The sequence below is a fragment of the Meleagris gallopavo genome, chromosome 12 (assembly GCF_000146605.3).
Source record: "Meleagris gallopavo isolate NT-WF06-2002-E0010 breed Aviagen turkey brand Nicholas breeding stock chromosome 12, Turkey_5.1, whole genome shotgun sequence".
In the NCBI taxonomy this organism is placed as follows: Eukaryota; Metazoa; Chordata; class Aves; order Galliformes; family Phasianidae; genus Meleagris; species Meleagris gallopavo.
Genome location: NC_015022.2, coordinates 5,060,259 through 5,081,453, shown reverse-complemented (window position 1 = coordinate 5,081,453; position 21,195 = coordinate 5,060,259). Strand labels below are relative to the sequence as shown.

Here is a 21,195-nt window from a genome sequence, read left to right as displayed (position 1 = left end):
CAACACATGTTGATCAAATCTGGAAAATGCCCTGAGTACACCTACATCAGTTAGAATATTTTTTCTGACACGGCTACTCAGGCCTCCATGCCCTGAGAGTGAACCTACATTGCCAAACAAGGGCAAAAGTTCAGCACCAACAAAGAAAGAGTAAATCATCAATACAACTTCCTGTGACACCTGTGGTTCCTTTTTTCTTCCAAAACCAGCAAGGAGATCAAGACTCATGCAATTTTGCAGAGCTAGAGGATCTTTACCACCTTTCTAAGTCATTTTAACCAATGTAACTCTCTCTCCTTACAGATGTAGACCACTTTTTTTTTTTTTTTTTCTTCTTATTTAAAACTGAAAATGCTCTGAGCAGCAGCCTGGAGAATATGCAACAAATGTATTTTCAACAGTTTAGAAAATACCAGTACTTCCTGCAAATGATAATCTGATTCCAACTGCTGTCCCACCTGGGGACAGTGAGTGAGCAGCTGTGTGGGGCTGAGCTGCTTCTGGGGGTTAAACCACAACAATGGCACTGCCAAAAAAATCAGGTTTTTTATTTGTTTGTTTTGAAGTGACTACCACAACATCAGTGAGAGATCTTCATGTTCAGGTCTTTTGCTACAGGTTTATATATTCCATGTTAGATGCACTCCTGCATTCTCCAAAAGAACACATAGATCACCAGGTCTTCTCTACACTTTTCACTCTCTAATCCAATAGCACTCACCACAACCTTCTCTTTAATATTTCCCCAGTTCTCTTCTCTTAAGCTGACAAGCCAGTTTGCATTTTCCAAACTACAGAAACACCTAATTTCATTATAGATTCCAGAGAAATGTTAAGAACTAAGTGACATTTTGCTAGAGGGTGAAGCATTTGTAGCCTTACACAAAAACTTCAGAATCAAACAATAGCTTTAACACGTTTGACTCAGGATATAAGTTGTATGAAATCTAACACATCAAATTGCCAGTACAGATACAGGAGCTATGCTCCTTGTTTTTTTCATCACTTTTCAGAATCATTTCTTTCCTTCATTAGAAAGCATGGGTCACTGGAGCCTAATGTGAGCAGGCTGCATATATGCCATGTGCCAAAATGCAACACAAATCACAGCACGCACTGCTTCACAACTTAATTTCTAAGTATATTGTAAGAGCATATCAATGGTTTTTTATTATTATTTTTACTGGAAAGTAATGGTTTCTCTACCTGTAGCAATGATTTCCTTCACTGAGAGTGAAGTGCCTCAGTATCTTGCAAAACTTAGCAAAGTGCCTAGGTTATGCACACATGTAATACAAACATCACATTCATAGCTCCAATTACTCCACAATTGTAATGTGAATTAATTTTACAATCTCTTATCTAATGGTATACTATGAACACATGGAAACAAGACATAATTACAATCTACCTCCCCCTGCGCTTATGTTAAACGCTCAACACTATACATAAAAGCAGAAGTCTTTTTGTTACCTTGATTCTTTAAAGTCATCATCCTCAATCTTTCGAAAAGGTTACTGCTGTTTATGTTATCCATGCACATAGTTCCAGAAAGAATGAATATGTCTATGGTCTGCTCCATGTTCATGCAAAGTTCCTGACCTGTTAGGTGTAAAGCAGAGTACTGCTCGCTGCACTAATTTTGGGGTGCTTATATTAATCAAAAAGAGTGTAAGGAATAGCTTGTCTCAAACTAGAAAGTAACATTTATGGAAGCAGCATTAAACTAGATGCCAATAAAACATCTATAATCACATAAGAGATAGACTGAGCATGCATGCAGTATATAACAAGAATAATGATCCCACACAAGATTTTCCTTTTTAGCATGGAGGCACTCACCTAACTAGGAAGGCAACAGATAAAAGTGCTATTAGGCCTTTAATTAACAGATCTTGCCTTTAATTAACCTGATTTTGCTTTTACCACATTATTTTATACCATTACAACAAACAAGCAATCGTTAAACCATCAATTTATGTTTTCCAAAGTGTTGGAATAAATATTTACAAGTAAAAGTTTCATCAAATCATCGCAGCCAGTACTTAACAATACAGGGCTGCCTTGCACAGACACATTTATTGGGGTTGTGGATATCTCCAATGCTAGATTTGGTATACAAACTATAACCTGCTGTCATCTGCCGTTCTGTGTTCAGTGTACTTTTGTAAATGATGTTTCCACTTGCAATACATCCACCCACCCATAACTGAAATAAACAAAGAAATACAGACTTTGAGAAGTTTTTCCCCATTAAGACTTCTCAATTCTTCGCCAGGTCTCCCTGACATTTTAGACCAGCAGAGGCATCCATTCAGCTATGAATACACAAGCACAGTATATGAAGTACAGTACAGAGCCTGCAGAGGAATTTTTTTTTTTTTTTAAATCACAGTAGACAAAGAAAAGTGTTCCTCCAGATAAGCTTATCTTTATTCCTGATAACAGAAACCTAGCAAAGCTGGCCAACAAAACTGGATCCGCTGTAGTTACATGTAAGAAAATACTAATGAGCCTTTTGTAAAAATGTCTGAGGTGTGTGTGTAACTTATCCTCTCTACACACAAAAATCAGTTTACATTCACTTGTGAGAGAAAGCAACTTTATCACACCACAGAGCGAAGTGACAGCTCTTCTCATCTTTTCCCCCCTCCTTCAATATGTGAGTAACAAAGCACTAAGTTTCAAAATTCCCTAAAAGACCAATGGCTCCAATTTAAACCAAAGAAAAAATGATTGCACTGATACTAGACTTCTAGATGAAGTTTATGTGATATGAGAACAGAAGTGTACAAGCAGTCTGTTCCAAATTTAAACAAGGTGGTTTTTACCATGATTTTCAATGAGTATTGACTCCTCAATCTAAATTATATATTTGTGCATTTTGCTTAATAGTATGAAATAGCAGGCATTTGCTTCAGCTTCTTTAATTAAACTACCTAACAAAAAGCAGTTAATTGTGTTACATCACTATGATAAAAAAATAGCAATAAACATAAATGTTTGTTACTTTTACAGCTGACAGCTTTGACAAAGAAAGAAGTCTTAAATCTGCAGAATGTTTGTACAAATTGCAGATGATCTGTGTTTTAATAGGTTAATATTTATTATTAAGTAACTTATATGATAGAAGTACAACCATCTGTAGTAGCAAACAAGATACTCTGCTTTTCTAGGCAGTGTTGATCAGGGATATAAAACAGCTTTCAAAATGAACACTTGGCCCCAGTCAGTAAATTGGTTTTGCTTACTTTACTGAGCTCTGACAGAACTCTTCCCAGTACCTTTTTTTCCTCAAAACTGACAGCATCAGCTTTTGGTTTGCACCAAGTGAATCACATCTCTCTTTGTTTCACTTTGGGGGCTTATCTGCAGCTATATTATTTTCTCTTATCCTATATCAAATGAAGTGAATGAAACACAGCTCTTCATTACTCTTCTTACTGAGGACTAAATTTCAGTTGCAGAATAAACGATGACTGCATGACATAACGGGGCCTTCATGCATGACACAGCTAAACCAAAACTGAATCAAAATAAAATACATCATTATCCACCCATAGCTGGAGACAGAGCAAATATTTCTCAGAAAACAAGAACAACATGTTAATCATCCTGAAATCAATGAAAAAGAAGTTTAAAAAGATACTCTTCTGACTGAAATATTTTAATCTTTAAGATGATTTCCAATTGATATATATATATTATACAATTACACCTCCTGTCTTGTGCACAAAGTCAGACTACATGAGAGGATCACAAGGGTCCATTTTCAATGGGTTATCCATGAAATACTAAAGGTATCAAAATATGGTGTTATGCAGCATTTAGAGGCTTTTGAAGCGAGAGCACAATTCTTTTCATCCTGAAAGGCTTTACTAAAAGGTCATCAGCTTGAAAATCAGTGGCTTTTTTAACTTCTCAAATTATACATGTTAACATACAGAAAGTTTATGTATGTAGCATTTAATTTTCAGAATCTGTAGCTTATACCACCTTCATATTTGTAGGTATTCAGAAATTCATTAATAACCAACTACAGTAATGGGTCACAGTAGTCTGCATGAACTGATATAAACAAATATGATGCATGCATAAGCTATACATAACATACTAACAATTTTAAAATCAGCTGGCAGTTCAGAACCCGAAGTATTAAGACCCAACATCACTTTAGTCCCTCATTCATTTGTTTTGAGAAAGAATTACGAAAAATACAATGATTTTTGTTCCTACTGGTTTCATGTAAGATACTACACAGCTCAATTTTAATCTTTACTTCATTTATAATAGCTGCCTAACAACTTTCACTTCATGACCTAAGAAGCCTGTCACAAACAGCTGCTATTAGAGAAAAAACACTAAAACTGGCAGCATTCACAGACTACTGGGGATAAAGAGTATTCTAAGGAAAAGTTCATACAATTCTCAGTTAATACGCTCTATTTTATGTCATTTGTTTTTTTCAAGATCATACCTTAAAGCCTTCAATTAGGGTTACACCTCTAAAGCCATAGCATCACAAAGTCTGGCTTTTCTCTGGATTTTCCCATGGAGAACTTCCTGTTCTTCTAGGCCTAGCTACCCTTCTTAAAGCATTTTTTTCCAATGTTTTATTACTGCTGAATGTGATTCAAAAGGGGCCCATCTGCTCTGGCTATATCATCAAGAGAGTTTTGCACTTTCACACAGCTGCTGAGCTTTTTGTCCCCATGCAGAAGCTGGAATTGCTCCACTCGCCCCTCCTTGCACAGAAATGACGTAAAGTAACTGATAGATCCAAAAAACTTTTGCAAGTCTTTCTATACTGATGGCATATCTACATAGCAAATTCTTCTCCCCACCTCCACCCCTATCCAGCCGCCTTTTCATATGGGCTTTGGTACCTTTTTATTAAGGGAAAACATAAAACTTGAGAGAGTGGTTTTCCAATGGAAAGAAGAAAGAAATCCTATCAAATACATTCACCTTATTTTAAATTCCATTAAACTTTTCAAAAAGCCTGAACGGGTGATTAATTCTATTGAAATCTGATGACTGCTGAAGCAGTTTCTTTAGGATTTCTAACATTTCATGAAATTTAAAGTGATTTAACCTCTATTTGATTCTGTAAATACTAAAAGGTAATTATCTGCAAGTATGGTTTTGAAGTTCCCATATACCATAAGTCAAACCAAAAATGCTTAGAAGCTATATTCAGTGATATGCATGCCACCATTAGTCTGTAACATGCTCTGGAAATGATAATAACTGAGATACACCAGTGTGATCTGAATGCAAATATACTATGTTCCAAGAAGGCTTTGACCTGACTCCTGCTACTGACTCAAAGCCTTTTTCAGGACATAGAAACTTACCTCTGCTTTGCCAGGAAGTTTTGTTCATAAAGTAGGAAAAACAACATAGTTCTGAGCCATATAAACCATTCCAAGAAGTTTGCTTTATGATTTTTTTTCTTATAAATGAGCTTACATAAAATTAGACCAATTTGAATTGAGTAAAAATAATAATAGTAATAATAATCAAGAATTTGGATTCTTTTACTAAGATATACAGAATACCAAACTTCAAATGGCACAACTTTCTAGCCACATATAAATACTGACTATAGGAATCAGTTGAACTTGCTAGCATTTCCTAAATTCAATTTCTGGGCAGAAGATAATGAGGTATTTACAGTGGACTATGGAACGTGTTTTAGATTGCGAGGGCAAGTTGCATCTCATCTCTTCATGCAGCATTAAGGACAAGCCTTTTCTTTGCATACAGTGCTTCTTCCAATTATCTGTGAAAGGTAAAAGTGAGTAATTTATTTTTATTGATAAAAGTCTGAAATTTTCACACAGACACAGAAATGGAACAGTTGTCAGTGATTACAACTGAACAGCATTCATCAATTTCCTTATCAAATTTAATGCATGCTTTTCAGTTCATCTGAAATCATGATGAATTTTCATCATGAATTTTGTTATTCAACAAAACTCAAAAAGTAAGAATTTGTTATTGTCAATAAATTATAAAAATAAAAATAAAGCTTAAATACAATATCCCCAATTTCATATTTACCTATAATAATTCACAAAAACTAACATAAATTAATGAAAAAAAAACTTGAAGTCCAGTTTGGGCCACTTGTTAAGAATTAGGTTAATTAAATATTCCAAGAAGTGTCATGGACTTGATCTGAAAATGTGTTATATAATCTGGCAAATCAAATAGTATAAACTGTTCATCAACCTTAGAGTGTACAAGCAATAATTTACTAGTTTTTGATCATTAAAAAAATTGCCAATATTCCTATTTTATTTTTTAAGACAGCAGGAAATAGTCAAAAAGTTGACAATCAAAAAGCCTTTAACAAAAATAAATAAATAAATAAGCAGTTTGTAAACTTGTTCCTTAACATCAATGCAATAGTGCTACCAAAGCAAGGATAGCAGAAAAAAATGAACAAGAACGTAGTGAAACATGGCATAGAAGTAACTTGGTGATTATGCTATCTCTTCACTTCAGCCAAGGAATCACTGTTAATGCTTTATGCAAGTAAGTTTGTAATTGAACACTATCAAGAAAGCTATGAAAACAGAGTTAATTAAGATTTAAAGGTAACCTTTGTCTGGGGAGAGCAAGGGAGTAGTAAGAATGTGTTTCATTGTGATGGTAATTTTACATTCTATTGTTTTGAGTTCGAGAATCGTTATCCAAACCAGAAAGCAAAAGCTTGCAAGAAAACAGGTCTTGATTCTACTGTTTTTGATCAGTGATCCGCTGTAAGCTGAGTTTCATGTAGGAATTTTTATTGCGTATTTCTATCACTGCATCTCTGACAAGTTCAATGAACATTTGAGGCCAGAGCTTCTGCAAGGACTCATTTTTCATATGGATGTCAGCAGCTTCTTTCACTAAATTCTTGACATATGTTTGGCAAAATGTTTTCTTTCCTTGATTTCCTGCAGGGGAGAAATCATTACATATTGCATAAGACAAGGAAGAAAAGGTTAAACAAAAATCAAACTCAAAACAAACAAATAAAAATAAGCCCCAAACCACAGAAATTTAATAAGTTTTAAAAGTGATTAACATGAGAAGAGGCAAAATTTTCTGATTGTTTTAAACTGCACAACCTCATGTCTATTTAAGTTTTCTTGATTATGGCCACACAGTTTTGTCATACTTGTAATATTCAAAGCACATGAATAAATTAATCCAGCTGAAATCCAGTTAAGTAGTCATATAAATATCTTTTACCAGCACAACAATTTATTTATTTGTATTTGCCTTCTGAGGTCAGCAGTGCAAAGCCTACAGAATTATGAAGAAGCAGCCATTTCCTTCCATTCCTTTCTAGCTTTCCATGACTACAGCACAACAGTTGGAAAGCATACATTTATCTACCTGCACTAAGAACAAGACATATTATCACCAGAACAATAAGCCAGTCTGCACCCTCCTTCATAGTCTTCCTGATGGACTCTGGCAAGTGCATAGCTCATAATATGTACTTTATTAGGTACTGAAGTAACCCAAAACTTTAACAGTAATTTCATGATTAATAATAAAAAACTACTGGCTCTGCATTTTAGACAAACTGTATGAATCCCTGTTTCTGTGGTTTCATAATAAGCATAGAACAGTTATACTGCTGGTATATACTTAACTAATTTGGTTTGTGGGACTGCTAAAAATGTTAGGTCAAACTTCAGGCCATTGAAATTGAAGTTTTCCTAATTGACAGATAAAGTAGAGAAAATACTTTCCAGTTATTTCACCTGATAAAACAGATTATTTTTTCATTCAATCTAACCTATCACATTCAGCTATATACTAATTTAATCACATGTATTATGTTACTTTAGTAAAGTTTACCTAGTAACTTAATGTAGTTTGCTAACCAGGTTAACTTACTACTAGCTTACAGGTGCTTGACACCCTCTTTTTTCAATGATATGTATCTTAGATAATAAAACTACAGTGCAATAATTGAATTCAGTGCTTATTGATCCCTGATTAAACTTCTGGCACTTAGAGGATTTACATATTTCAACATAACCAAAAAGCAAGTAACAGGACAAATGTAGGAAACAGGATGCATACAGCTGTAACTCAGTGTCTGCTCAGAAAAGCGACTGTTGATGAAAGCTCATTCTCCCTGGACACCTATTCTCTGCCCAGCCAGAAAATTTAGCAGATCAGAAATACAAAATTAAGCTAGAGTGACTGATGCACTTGTCTGGAAAGAAAAAAAAAAAAAAAAAAAAAAAAACCGGCATGCAACTTTATTAATGATAACTCCCTTAAAAGCTAGGAAAATATTCTTTATTGGTAGACCTGGTGCTAACTCAAGTTTTGGCTGAAAGCATTCTTCACCAAGTTTCTTTGGAACATGCTTTCTGACTTCCATAAACAAAATCTTATTATGTGCAACGTACTTTTATCTTCACAAGAAGTGAGCAGGTTTTTTGTTGTTGTTTCTTTTTTTTCCCTTCCACATTTTACTACTGTAGGTACATTTTATCATCAATGCAATACAAGGTAGGAATGTATTCATGTATTCAGCACAATACAGGAGCCATTTCTTTGAAGACACAAACTGATCATTACCCAGGACTCAGGAACAGATTAGCTAGCTAAAATGTTTGATTAAACATGCAAATATGGTAAGTAGCGATATTTTAAAATAACCATTCACAACTGCAAGACAGAAACTTGGTAGTAGTCAAAGGTTACATAACAGAGGAAAAAAGTATTTTATAATGATACACTTACTTCAAGTTTTTCCATATGAAAGTCCTTTGTGATGTAATTCAGTGTTGCTCGAGCAGAGCTTTCTCTCCCAGCTCGTCTGTTATCACTACTTTCCTCATTTCCGGTCCCAGATTTCTTCCCCTTTCCCTCCAGAAGATAACTGAATTGCTTCATCCTTCAGAAAAAATATGAGATTTACAGTTTTAATTGATGGATTTTATTACTGTCTTTAAGTGCACACGTTCCTAATGATTGTGAGGTTTCTTTCCCCTCTACTTCCTTTGAACATGTCATTTGTGAGCTTTTAAGTTTATTGTATCCTCAAGTTACTCACAATACTCAGATGATTCTAAATAGTTCGCAGTTACTTTACTCCTATACAACTGATATTTTGACATGTATCCCATTTCATCACCTAAATGGGAAGCCTTGCAACTTAAATTTAAAAGTAACCATCTGTAGAAGACTAAGACTAAATATTTTTAGTCTTTTTCAACAACTTTTTTCTTACAGCATGAACCCTTAGATACGTGAACTGTTACAGTCTTCTATTACGAAATAGCCACAAAGTAAGTCTGCATCTGCACTTTGAAAACACACGAATCCTCACCAATACCAGCACAATTGGAGAATTAAACAAGCAGGGCATTTGTGTTCATGTGCCTCTCATCTTACTCAGCAGACCTCATGCAGCCTCTGTGAAAACATCTGTCTTCATCAATCAGGAAGTGTAATACTATAGTATGCAAAGAACCTATCTTCTGTAAGATGTTACTTGTGACATTTTTATCTCTTTACCTAGAAAGAATTTATCATGAATGACATCGTGGAAAATTACAAAAACAATAAACAATACATTCCAGACAAATTCCACTTCAGTTTATTGTATTTTTTCTATGTGCAGTTTCTCTGAAATGTCAGTGAAATATGGTAATCTCATTGTTCTAACCGCCACAATGATACACCACTAAAGTGACAGTACATTCCATTCAGACAAATCTCATCTCAGTTTTAAGGAATTTATGTTCTAATGTACACAGTTCTTCAAGGCTCATTAACAGTACCAATATGTATCTCTTACAAAAAAGGAACTCAACAGAATAACAACAGAGAAACCAAACGAGCTAAACGAGAAAACTTAATTCGCTCAGAAACATGTGTTGCAATTTCAGACAGTGACTGTATTATTTAAAGAACAACAGAGCCTCTGCACTCCTTCTTGAATCTTAACAACAAATTTACCTAGATTCTCCAAATGACGAAAGCAAGCGATAACGGGGCAGCTCAGAAGATGCTACATATGCCAGAATGCCAAAGAGCCTTTCTGCCATTACAACATCATCTTGAGTAACCTGTGAGGAAAAACAAAAAGTGAGAGAGAGAAGGTTCAAAACTGGCACATTCATAATTCATTCCATACATGGATGGAATGGGCTAACTGACATTTACTATGCAAAACACTGCAGATCTGCTACAGGCATACCTTCAAAATGTAGATTTGATTTCAATAGCACTTTCAATATACCTTAAAAGAAACCAAATTAGATACTTGTGCTTGTTTATTTCCTATAATTCTGTGAACTTTAATGTATGTATATGGTACTCTATGCTCTTGAAATGAGGAATTTTATAATGATTTATTAAGTACATGAATGTCAGACATTAATTATGTTCCACACTACACATGCTTAAAGAAGGTCTGCTGGAAATACTGGATCAAGCTACACCAAAGGAACTAGAAGACACTGTCATCCACATGTTAAAAGATAAGCTAAAGTCTCTCTGATTTTGGCAGAATCATAGGAAAGGCTTATTATACACACACACACACACACACACACGCATGCACGCACACAAATTAGGAGAAGTGGCTGCATTTCTGAAGTCAAGAGTATATAGTTTGCTCATTATATATTTCTGCACATGCAATCTACACTGTCACAATTAATTCTATTAAGATATTCTTAACTTACTTCCAATGGTTGAAAACTTTTCATGATGATTTTTACACTTCAGTTTACTATAATGCAGGTGGAATATTTCCATTGTTTGGTTGATCTTTGTTATTTTTGTTCGTCTTAACTAGTAAACTTAGGGCAAAAGAAACAGAGACCATCACTGCCAGAGGACCAAATTATGAACTGATCTGAACTGCCAAAAGTTTGTTAGCACAGCTCCTAGACCCTTGGTTTTCCAAGGAAGGAATCTTTATGATTATTTAAGTCTTACCTGTACAGCACAGTACAACGAAACTCAGTCAGTGACTTCTTAACTTCTGGATCAAATTTAATTTCTGTCAAGATTTACATATTTCTGACAAGCAACCCATTTTTAAATAAACTACAGTAACTAACTACAGTATTTATCAGATACTTTCACATAACCTTTTTCTTCTATATTGTGCAAGTGTGTGAATGAAATGAAATTTCAGTCAAAATTCATATTCCTATTTAACATTTATAGACTATACAATATGTCCTTGTATGGCATATATTGCAACAGCATAATGCAGGGAGAAACTCCCCACAGAAAAACAGTACAGGAAATTACAAACGTAATTTCTAGTTACATTTCTTAATTAAATTAAACACTGTTTTCACAGTGTTTACTTTTTGATCACTTTCATTTAAAATGAAATAAATCTTTAGTGGTCTAAAAGTAAAGGACCTCACTAAGCAGTCTATTAACAGAAGCAAGGTCTGAAACAAAGCGTACAGAAGGCAGCGAAGGAAACAAAGGGCACTGTAGCCAGAAAAAGATCTGCCAGAAAAAGAAGGGATTTTAATTAATTTATTTATGTTAAGAGAAGCATAAGGACAAGGTCAACAGAGACACCAGCGCTAAATACACACTATAGTTCATAGAAACTCATGTTCTCCATCTTATGCCAATACATTCTTTGCTCCATTAATCACAAAAGGATTATAACAGTAATACCACATCAATGCAAGTCCATTACACAGCCTTCTTGCCAAGTGCAGTACGTTAGGAAAACAGGCACCAACTCAATAACTGTAGTGCATTTGTTATCCTGTATGCCATACCATTTGGCACAGAGCATTTTGTCAAGTTTAATAACTTCAAACCTTGACAGCTATTTTAATTAATCTGAGATTCCTATCACTGGGAAATTTTAAATAACATATCTCAAAGAAAAGAATTTGCTTCTTAAACAATAATGATATTGTACATGGCAAACATTAATAAAAAACTCTATTTGACAGACTGTTCAATCATAGAATCATTAAGGTTGGGAAAGACCTCTAAGATGATCTAGTCCAAACACCCACCTACCACCAATATTGTCCACTTAATACACTTGAAGGAAAGTCAATTTAAGCTATATTATCTAGCACTGGAATACATAGTATACGGTAAGCTACAAGGCAGTCTGTCAAATGCACATTTCCGCACAAATATCCAGCACTAAGAATTTTGATGCTTTTGAACATACCAGAGTCATGCCTAGAATCAAAAGTAACAGATCTCTACCTTTTTAAAAACATATTCCAAAATTATAATAAAAAGTCTTGCCTTCAGGTATTCTCCTACCTCTCAGGTGCAGGTTTGGACTACCATTTGCAACTCCAAACATCTGCTAATTTATCATGTAAGATCACTAGTAAGAAAGAAGCAGCAACATCTTACCTCAATTCCATTTATCTTCTGTAGATTAAAATGGTTCAATCTAAACAGAACATAGTATTTCCACAGAGTAAAGTTAACAACTGGATTTCCCTGTGGATCAACTGTTAACTGTTCCATGCGATGCAGCTGGGCTAATGCATTGAACTGCTGCAGTGTCACAAGATTCGTCTCCTTAAACTTCAGGTGCTTAAAAATGAAAACAATAACAATAAACTGCTCACTTCATTTATAGTCTTTAGGGAGAAAAACATCAATGTCTAAATTAATTGTGTACATATTCTAAAACGTCCACATTACATATAAGTTCCTAAATAAATTATAAACCACTTAGTAACAGCATTCTCATTTTCATATCACAAAAAGACTGTGATACTGCTTGAGGAAGGTTTATTTCAATTCTGCCAACAAAGGCAAGATTCACACATAAAAATCAGTACAATATGTACTGATTAAACATTATTGTAACAGACTAGCACTCAGGTCAGCTGTTTCTTTGAACTCTGTCTTACACTAATGTTCCCATGAGCGTAGTAAATGTAGCTACATAGCAGCACTACAGAAAGGCAAAGGGGGAAAAATGGATGGTGAAGATTGCTGAGATTTTGCCATGCCCAACAAGTTTATTTCATTGAAACAATTCTTTTTCCCACAAATTCATTTCTCAGTAGAACCATTAAGTAGTATTATATCTACAATTGTAAAAAGCAGCAGCAAGCTAAGTAAGCATATAATCCGAGTGACAAGTTCATTTAAGTATGTCATCATTACTTTATTACTTGCTTAAGAACTACAGAATTACCTGTCCAAGAAAGTACTGAAATGATTTCTCATTATGCTGTTTTGCTTCAACAGGAACTGAAGAATTCCAAGAGCTGCACTGATTAAACCAGCTACTCCCTTTGAATTTCACCTCTTTTCTATCCTACCAGATAGATGGTCTTAATCTCACAATACAAATGAAGGACTCCTGATATAATCTATCTGTAATACTGTAGAATAACAATACTGTGTTTCCACAGCAGTTCTGCAACTTAAAGAAAATCAGGCAGGTCAAGCAAACTGTGGGAAATAACTACTAGAATGAGAAGAAAATCACCATCCTGTTGAAGAATCTGAATTGAATTAAAATCCTGTTTTTTCAGAACTGCCAAAATTAAACGAACATTAAAGGATGAAAACAACATAATTCAAAAATATATCTATTCACATAAAACAATCAATTGTGACTTCCAAACTAAAGTTCCATTACAGAATAAATATTCTCAAGCTGTTCACATTTTGAGACATTCTTACCACAGAATTAGGAAATTTTATCTTCAGTTTTGTTAACACTTGCACAATTTCATCATATTCTATGAACACAAAGGAGACTGTGACAACAGTTCCAGCTGTTTGAACACTCCAGTTCCGATCCAAGCACTCCAGCGCTCCAGAACCATACAAGTAAAGAGTGTCTCCTTCCAGTTCCACCAGATGAGACTCAAGGACAGACAAACCTTGTACTGCACTGTTCAATATTGTATCAAGAGACCTACGGAGGAAACAAAAATTCAGTAATATAAATTATTTCATAGTAGTAAAATTGTTCTAGTGAATGACAGTCCTTTCATTCACCAAAACCTGAACTCAAATATGACTGCAATTCTGTTTTCATCCATTTTTACCCAGCATAGTTCAGAAGTGTTACAAGATGGAAAATTCTCTTTCCATCAAGTAACATTAGAAAAGTTCTACTGTTTTGGCAGGAAGACTGTTAGTTTTAGAGTTGGACAACACAAAAAAACATCATTTATATTTAATAACCTGCTTAAGAATTTTACTTCACTTAAATCAACATATTTTAGTTACCTAAAAGGAACTTCAACCAACATTCTTATCTGAGCTATGACCCCTTCAGATTCTGTTCTCTGTATGAACTGTAGAAGTTTTGACAGGAATAAGCGCTGTATGATCCAATTATGACAATTAATCAGACAGTTAAAAATCCGACAATACCAGCCAAGGACAAAGCTATTGACAGTGCTGAACAATCAGTTCCACACTTAAAAGCGGTATCACTACTCAGCTAAAACCCTTATGTCACACTGTCTGATCAGGATTCATTATTCTACTTAGAGATGAACTAATCTCATTATTGTTCTTTAATTCTTAAGTAATAAGGATTATTAAGCAGATTTTTAAGAGTGTGAGCTTCCAAATTTGTAATATCAATTTTAAAATTAAACAACACATCCTGTTATTTTCAACACTCCTCTCTATGCATCTTACTTCCCACACAATATGCAGCTGAACTGACCTGAAGCACACAAAGAATTCAAGACGAACGCAACCACAGACCCACAGGCTCAGAAAGTTGTACAACAACTGTTACTGTTTTGCTCTTTATAACTATCTTAGAATATTTAATATTTTTGTTTTTCCACTATTACGATCACTCAGCTGATGTTTTCTTGACAGTATTTATCAAAAGTTTAAAGATTTCACTTTTGACTGGAAATAGTTACCTGAGAGGCCATTACTCGCCCATGCTGACTTTCACTTACCATTTTGTTACTTAATTACTCATGTTGAAAACTTCATTATTATATAACATGTTAATAAATTCTTGTCAACTTTATGCTACCAGGAGTAAAAATGCAACAGGCAGCTACATGATAAAAGATGGCAGTATTATTTAAGGCTTATTTATTCTAGGACACAGCCATATCTTCATTGATTTGTTTAAACTAATCTAAATTAGTGATAAACATTATTAGCACACTTTCATTTCTTTACCCATTCCTGAAAAAGTTCCAAACATAATCCTCCAATTCAGACAACAGAATATAATGTGAATTGCCTAAGAGCATTATAACAACTCCAAAAATCCCAATGCTGTTTATTAAAACATTGGGGTTTTTGAATATTTTTGTTTTGAAAATAAATCCTTTGATTTCCCCAATGCAGACTCCAGAATTTGTATTTAACACTTTTTCGAACACTAAGTTCTTCATTTAGCAAAAATCACAAAAATTTACAGTAGGCTTCTTTAGCCAACTAGTTGCTGTTATATTACTTATTAAGCATATATTACTTACAATCAACAGCTAACATTGTTCAACAGTGAAGTAAAACATCTCTTCAGAATAAATTCAGATAGATTACATTTGATAATGAAATACAGTCAGATCTCCGAGTTGAGAATAAGAATGTAGGGCAAGAATGGGAAGAAATATTCCTGAACATAATACCTGCTTTCTTCAGGAAAAACATATGCAGCACTGCCATTGATTGGACAGGGCTGGTTATCCTTATCTTGGTTTAAAGAAGCCACAAGATCTATTCGATTCTGCTGTATCTCCCACTGGCGAGCGATATTACAAATTGTTAACCGTTTTTTTTCCTGAAATGACAGTTGTAATAAATTATGACAGCAGAGTATCAACATACTTGCTTGATACAAAACAAATACATTGCTTAATCAAAAAATTGTTACATTTTAAATTGAAGAAACAAGCACTGGTACACAGTAAATTCAATGCATCACTTAAGCACTGTTTTGCACAGCCCCGCAGGCGACAATGGTTTCACAAAACTGGTGATAATAGAAACAAGTGACTTAATCTAGACAAGCTGTAGAAAATTAAGTTTAAACTGGCTGATCTGGGTAACAACAAGTCTGTACCTTGAGCTAACGTTCAGACAAAACAGGGAAAATCAAGACAAAGCACAACATTTTGTTATAGTCTTTTTTCAAATAGAAAAATGAATACTAACTTCATTTGCCCACAGAGAAAAGCAGAGTTAACCCAGTTTTATAGTTTGAAATTAACACTGTGATATATTAGCTTTAACCTAAACTTTCTTTGTGCTTAAATTTAATCTATAAAAGCAACACAGAACTGTTAATCTTATGCTTTTATGTAATACCTTCACACTGGGCAAATTGCAGACAACACTGTAACAAAGTCCACACAGAACATTCCTCAGAGTACTCCATGTTGGAGATAGAAAGGATAATGCTTTACAAATGAACACTGTCTTTTGAAAAATTTCATGAGCTGTGACTAAACAGCCTAGGTATTTCCTTAAAGTTAGTATTCAGACTGACAAAGAGCATATAAACGATTCACAGTAAAACACTTTATAGCAACAAGGAAATCTGATGCTGCAGGTGCTGACTCATCACAGTGACACAGATCTTGGGGTCTGCTATGTTTGATAATGCAGTGGACTCACGCTGAAGAATGGGCTTTAGCAAGATTTAAAAAAAAACTAGTAGTGGAAAAAGGATAAAGAACTCCACTGTCAAGGCCAAGAAGTATCTGCAAGGAGCAGAGGGAGGCAGCACTGCCAACATCGACTTTTCAGTGCTGCAGATACAGGAAAGCAGCAGCTACTTGCTATCATATGAATGCCTGTGATTTCCTTTACACAACATATAGTTTACAAAGGTTTGTAGGAAAGTGACAACAACAGAATTCCAGCAAATCATTCTCTAAGTATTTTCTTCAAAGGTAACTCTCATTAAAATCTTGCACTTGGAGATTTTATTTCCCCCCCACTGGATATTTTATCTACTAGCAGATTCGTTCCATTCAATTCAAACAGAAGCTGGGGGGGGGGGGGACAATACACAACAGAGAATCCAAGCTCACAAGAACCCATTTTTACAAAGGAAAGAGATACAAATCATCCCACTGAATCAAACAGAATATACTGCCATTTGACATTTATTCCACTTAGCTATTTGAAGATGAGAAGAAGTCTCAATTAGTGACAAAACCTTCAACTTAATGTTGAAATCTAAGTAGTAAGGGCATTATATTTAAACATGTTTTTTCCTCTACGGGAAGTTTTCACTGGCAAGATGCATTGAGAAATCTGTGCCACCAATGCAAACAATCTCTCAACTACAAGAAAACATTACATCAGTGGTTAAGAACATGAACTACAAACAAACACAAACTTCCTTCCAATTAGCTTGTCAACAGCATAAAACATTATGTATAATTATTATTTGCTAATTTCCCATTTCTTTCTCTTATTGAGACCAGGCATCAAAATGTCAAATTGGAATAGATTTCAGACAAGCCATTATTTCCCAATACAAAGCTTTATTTAAAAAAATAAACAAAAACCACTACCAACAAAAAACAACCAACAAAAAAACCCTGAGACTACTTTGTTGATCTGACATGGCACTAGACACAATTCTTTGTTTCCATTCAGTTTATGCTTAAACATCTTCTAATCTGTTGATAACAATGTTTTTATTTTCAGAGTTATGTAAATTTGCTACACTTCTTACAGAGTCATGCAACTCATGTAGTCTAATTCCCTTCATAAGGGACAATTTTAGACAACTTCACAGTATGGATACACGATTTCCCCACCTTGCCCTCCCACCCCCTCCCCACTTGCTACATTAGAAGAGCATTTTGTATTACCACCACCAGACAAAAAAGAAGGTTTTAAGGCATCTCTATTAATAGGAAAGGATTTGGGAATAAATTAATGCAACAAAAGGAATGCTGATAGTTCTATCCTTGAACTTTGGTCTCCTGCTAGCAGTCATTTAGTCACCAGCCTGCACAAATATTCTGGAGTGTGCCCTTGTCTCCCCTGTTGGATCTATTCCATCTCATGTGAACAAGCACTAACCAACCATGTTGGTATGGTACATAAGTGCTCCTCTGAAAAAGACAGCTGAAGCCTAGCTGCTGCTCTGCTAACTGCTTAGCTCCTTCTACAAAGAGGAATAACCTCAACAGGAAAGAACAAAGAAAAAACTCTATGTGGATCAGAGCACTCATGATCTTATTCAAGGAACCTGAAAACACCGAAAAGTCCTTCACTCTTGGTTTTACTTTACTTCTGTATTTGGGAAATGAAGTTTTCCATCTTTCACATAGAGCACCATCCTCATATATTCAATTGTTTTTTCGTTCGGGTTGGTTGGTTTGTGTTTTGGTTGTTAGGTAATTTGAATAGCTGAATGAAGAACTTCAGCTGTAGGGTAAAGTGCTTAAGCTGTAAAAAGTTTTAAAAAATAGAGGTATGGTGGGATAATTAAGAACTAGATTAAAAATACTAGGTAATATTGTAAATAATTTACAGTAGATTTATCACATTTTAGTTAGACTTAGAACAGCCACATTAAATACCTTAAGCAAGCTCTGTTTATGACTTTCACGCTTCCTTTCTTCTTCTTTCCTTGCTGCAACAGATGCCATGCGTCTTTCCTCTTCCTAGAAGACAAAAAAGATAACAATTTTATAAAGCTATGAATTAAAGTTTCAGAAATGAATTAATATTATAAGTTTCATTATGTTGGCATTTAAAATTAAAAATTACGTATTTTAAGAACTAAATATTTTAACAGTAAAACAAAAAATGTTTCTACAAATCAAGAAACAAAAAAATTATCTACTAGATGGAACTACTGAAGATGAATCTATTTATAATTGTATTTGTTCGGCTCTTCAAAAAAACATTAAGTATATGATCAGTAAAACAATAACAAACATTTTGAAATAGGGCAGTATTTTTTGTGATTAGCATGTTTTTTGGTAAGAATGAGTGACAGGATGAGTGGATGTATCTCAATTTATGCCAAAATAATAATTTTATCATGATATACTTCTTAGAAAGGTTAGTTATTCCTCATTCAACATCAGAACTTCAGAAGAATATTTTCAAAATTAACTGTATTACATGAATATTATTTCTTGTCAATATTACTGCCTGTTCACGTTCAAGAAGAAAGTCATTTCCTCCTGAATAATGGAAGTCATATGATAGAAGATATTAAATTCTCCTGGTACAGGAGATATTAAATTTAGTACTGCAATACAACCATATTAGGTTGAATGTTCTCTGTTTACAGAAGTCTAAACATTCTCACAGCACAGTATTTTTAGAACATGCATTTTCCAAGTAACAAAAGAAATGTTCCCTATGAAGTAAAAAGTGTAGAGTTCTTCCAACAAAAATATTTAGTAAGCATACTTAAATTTATTTTCATTTACTTCATATGCCATTTGGGTGTTTCTATTAACGTATCTTCCAAGAACATGAAGTGTTTTGCTTTCCATCAAAATAGAGAGCTCCTGTCCTAGTCTTTTCATTTCCACCTTCCAAAAAGTTACAAGTGAAGAACATCAATAAACAGAGATGAACAGGAAGATACTGATATGACAAAGTTCTGATACAATTCAAATGTACTATGGTTACAGCACTATAAGAACCCCTAAGCACATGGATCACTGTTCTACTGGAAGACAAACTAGAAAAGTAACTTGACACTTGGTATCGTTAATACACACTTAAGAAAACAATTTCCATTTATTACAACAATATATAAATAAACTAGTAAGTACACCTGGTATGTGAACCTATCTGCACACTACCTCTGAAGACTAATGACACACCAGACATTTTGACATCAGTCTGTAAGGCCGCTGAGCTTCAGAACTGTCCTATGACTTCAGCCTAACATACATGTATTAACAAGTGGCCTACCTTAATTGAAATTAAGGAAAGAGATTTCGGGTAAGGTACACTTCTCTTACTCAGCCCTAGGCAACAATCTCCCTAGAACACAAACTGAAAAGCCTAATTTTTTATTTTATTTCTATTTATTTTACACCCTTCCACCCTAGAAGGCTTCTGGCTTTCTGAAGGTTAGTTCTGTTGGCAGACCCATCTGCTGCTGGACTTTTCAGTTCTTCCTAAATAGGGGATTATCAAAAAGTTCAATTAAAAGGGGATTAAAATTTGATTTTTAGCTTTCAAATTTCTTGATTTGATATTGCACTTCTGCTCTTTAACATTGTTAAAAAGGTTTTTTCTTCCTTCCATCTCATTTTCTCTGACAACTTCTAATCTCATCTTCTCTAACAACTTCTGAACACATTGAACACATTAAGTAACTTTAAGTATGTTTACAACTCTGAAATGAAAGTTGTTGTTTGTTTTTTTTTTTTCCTTCCAACATTTGATTATATAAAATCTGTATGCAGTAAGAAGAAAAACGTAAACCAGTTTTCCCAACAAGGGACTGGGAGCAGGAATTATCCATCCTATTTGGCAGGAAGCAGCTGGCCAGTCACCATATGCTCAGCTTCAAATTACCTGAATCACTGCTACCTTTAGCACAGGAGAAGGTGAAAGCTGAACAACAAAGTGGCACTAATCTGTAAAAAAATGTGCCTTACAATTTCACCTCCTGTCAGAACAATTTCAGGTTAAGGCAAACATCCACAAACTTCCCTAATGCAATTCTTGCAGCTTCCACAAAAGTCCCTTTCCACTCTATCTTCTACTCCAAAGCCTTCCCTTAATTCAGCATCAAATCCATATTTTATGACACTATCTGCCAGCCATGCAGGTCTGCTGCCCACGCTCAAGTCTGTCCAGTACTTTCCCAAGTCTTATTCTTTGTACTGAGATGAACTAATGCAAATGCTGTTCAGATTTTTTTTCTTTATCAAGAGTTTATCATAATTTGAGACATTTAAAAAGCACTACATCTTTTATGTAGTTGTACAAAACAAGTGAGCTCAAAGAAATAAAACAAACAACAACAACTAACACAGAAAAAACACAAACCAACCTCCCCAAACAACTAGTTCTTCCTCAGTATTTATAAAGGTAGAATGATGGAGAAAACATCTGAATGAAGTTCAAAGGCCAAATCTACTTTTTTTAGAAGTCTATATACATTTCTTGATTAATCTTACAGAACACATGCAATCAATCTCGAAGAAAAAACACACAAAGAACAAACAAAACTCAGACAGCTATAAAACAAAGCCTTTA

The 21,195-nt window shown here is 34.4% G+C and overlaps 1 protein-coding gene across 3 annotated transcripts in view; it reads right to left on the bottom strand.

The window, feature by feature from the left end:
* Positions 1–2,371: 2,371 nt before the first annotated feature.
* The window catches only part of LRRC49 (leucine rich repeat containing 49), a 40,942-nt gene continuing 22,118 nt past the window's right edge, over positions 2,372–21,195 (bottom strand). The window contains exons 10-17 of one of the 3 annotated variants that reach the window (XR_004161032.1): positions 18,540–18,623; positions 15,624–15,775; positions 13,687–13,924; positions 12,394–12,579; positions 9,988–10,097; positions 8,767–8,920; positions 6,611–6,950; positions 2,372–5,785 (exon numbers count right to left, since the gene is read on the bottom strand). Coding sequence is in view for 2 of the 3 variants with exons in the window: in XM_019619410.2 (XP_019474955.1) it covers positions 6,745–6,936; positions 7,326–7,340; positions 8,767–8,920; positions 9,988–10,097; positions 12,394–12,579; positions 13,687–13,924; positions 15,624–15,775; positions 18,540–18,623 (1,131 nt within the window). In the remaining variant the exon portion in view is untranslated. Of the gene's footprint in view, positions 6,951–7,325; positions 7,341–8,766; positions 8,921–9,987; positions 10,098–12,393; positions 12,580–13,686; positions 13,925–15,623; positions 15,776–18,539; positions 18,624–21,195 lie in introns of all 3 variants that reach the window. The other 2 variants (XM_019619410.2, XM_019619409.2) reach the window with 2 other exon arrangements.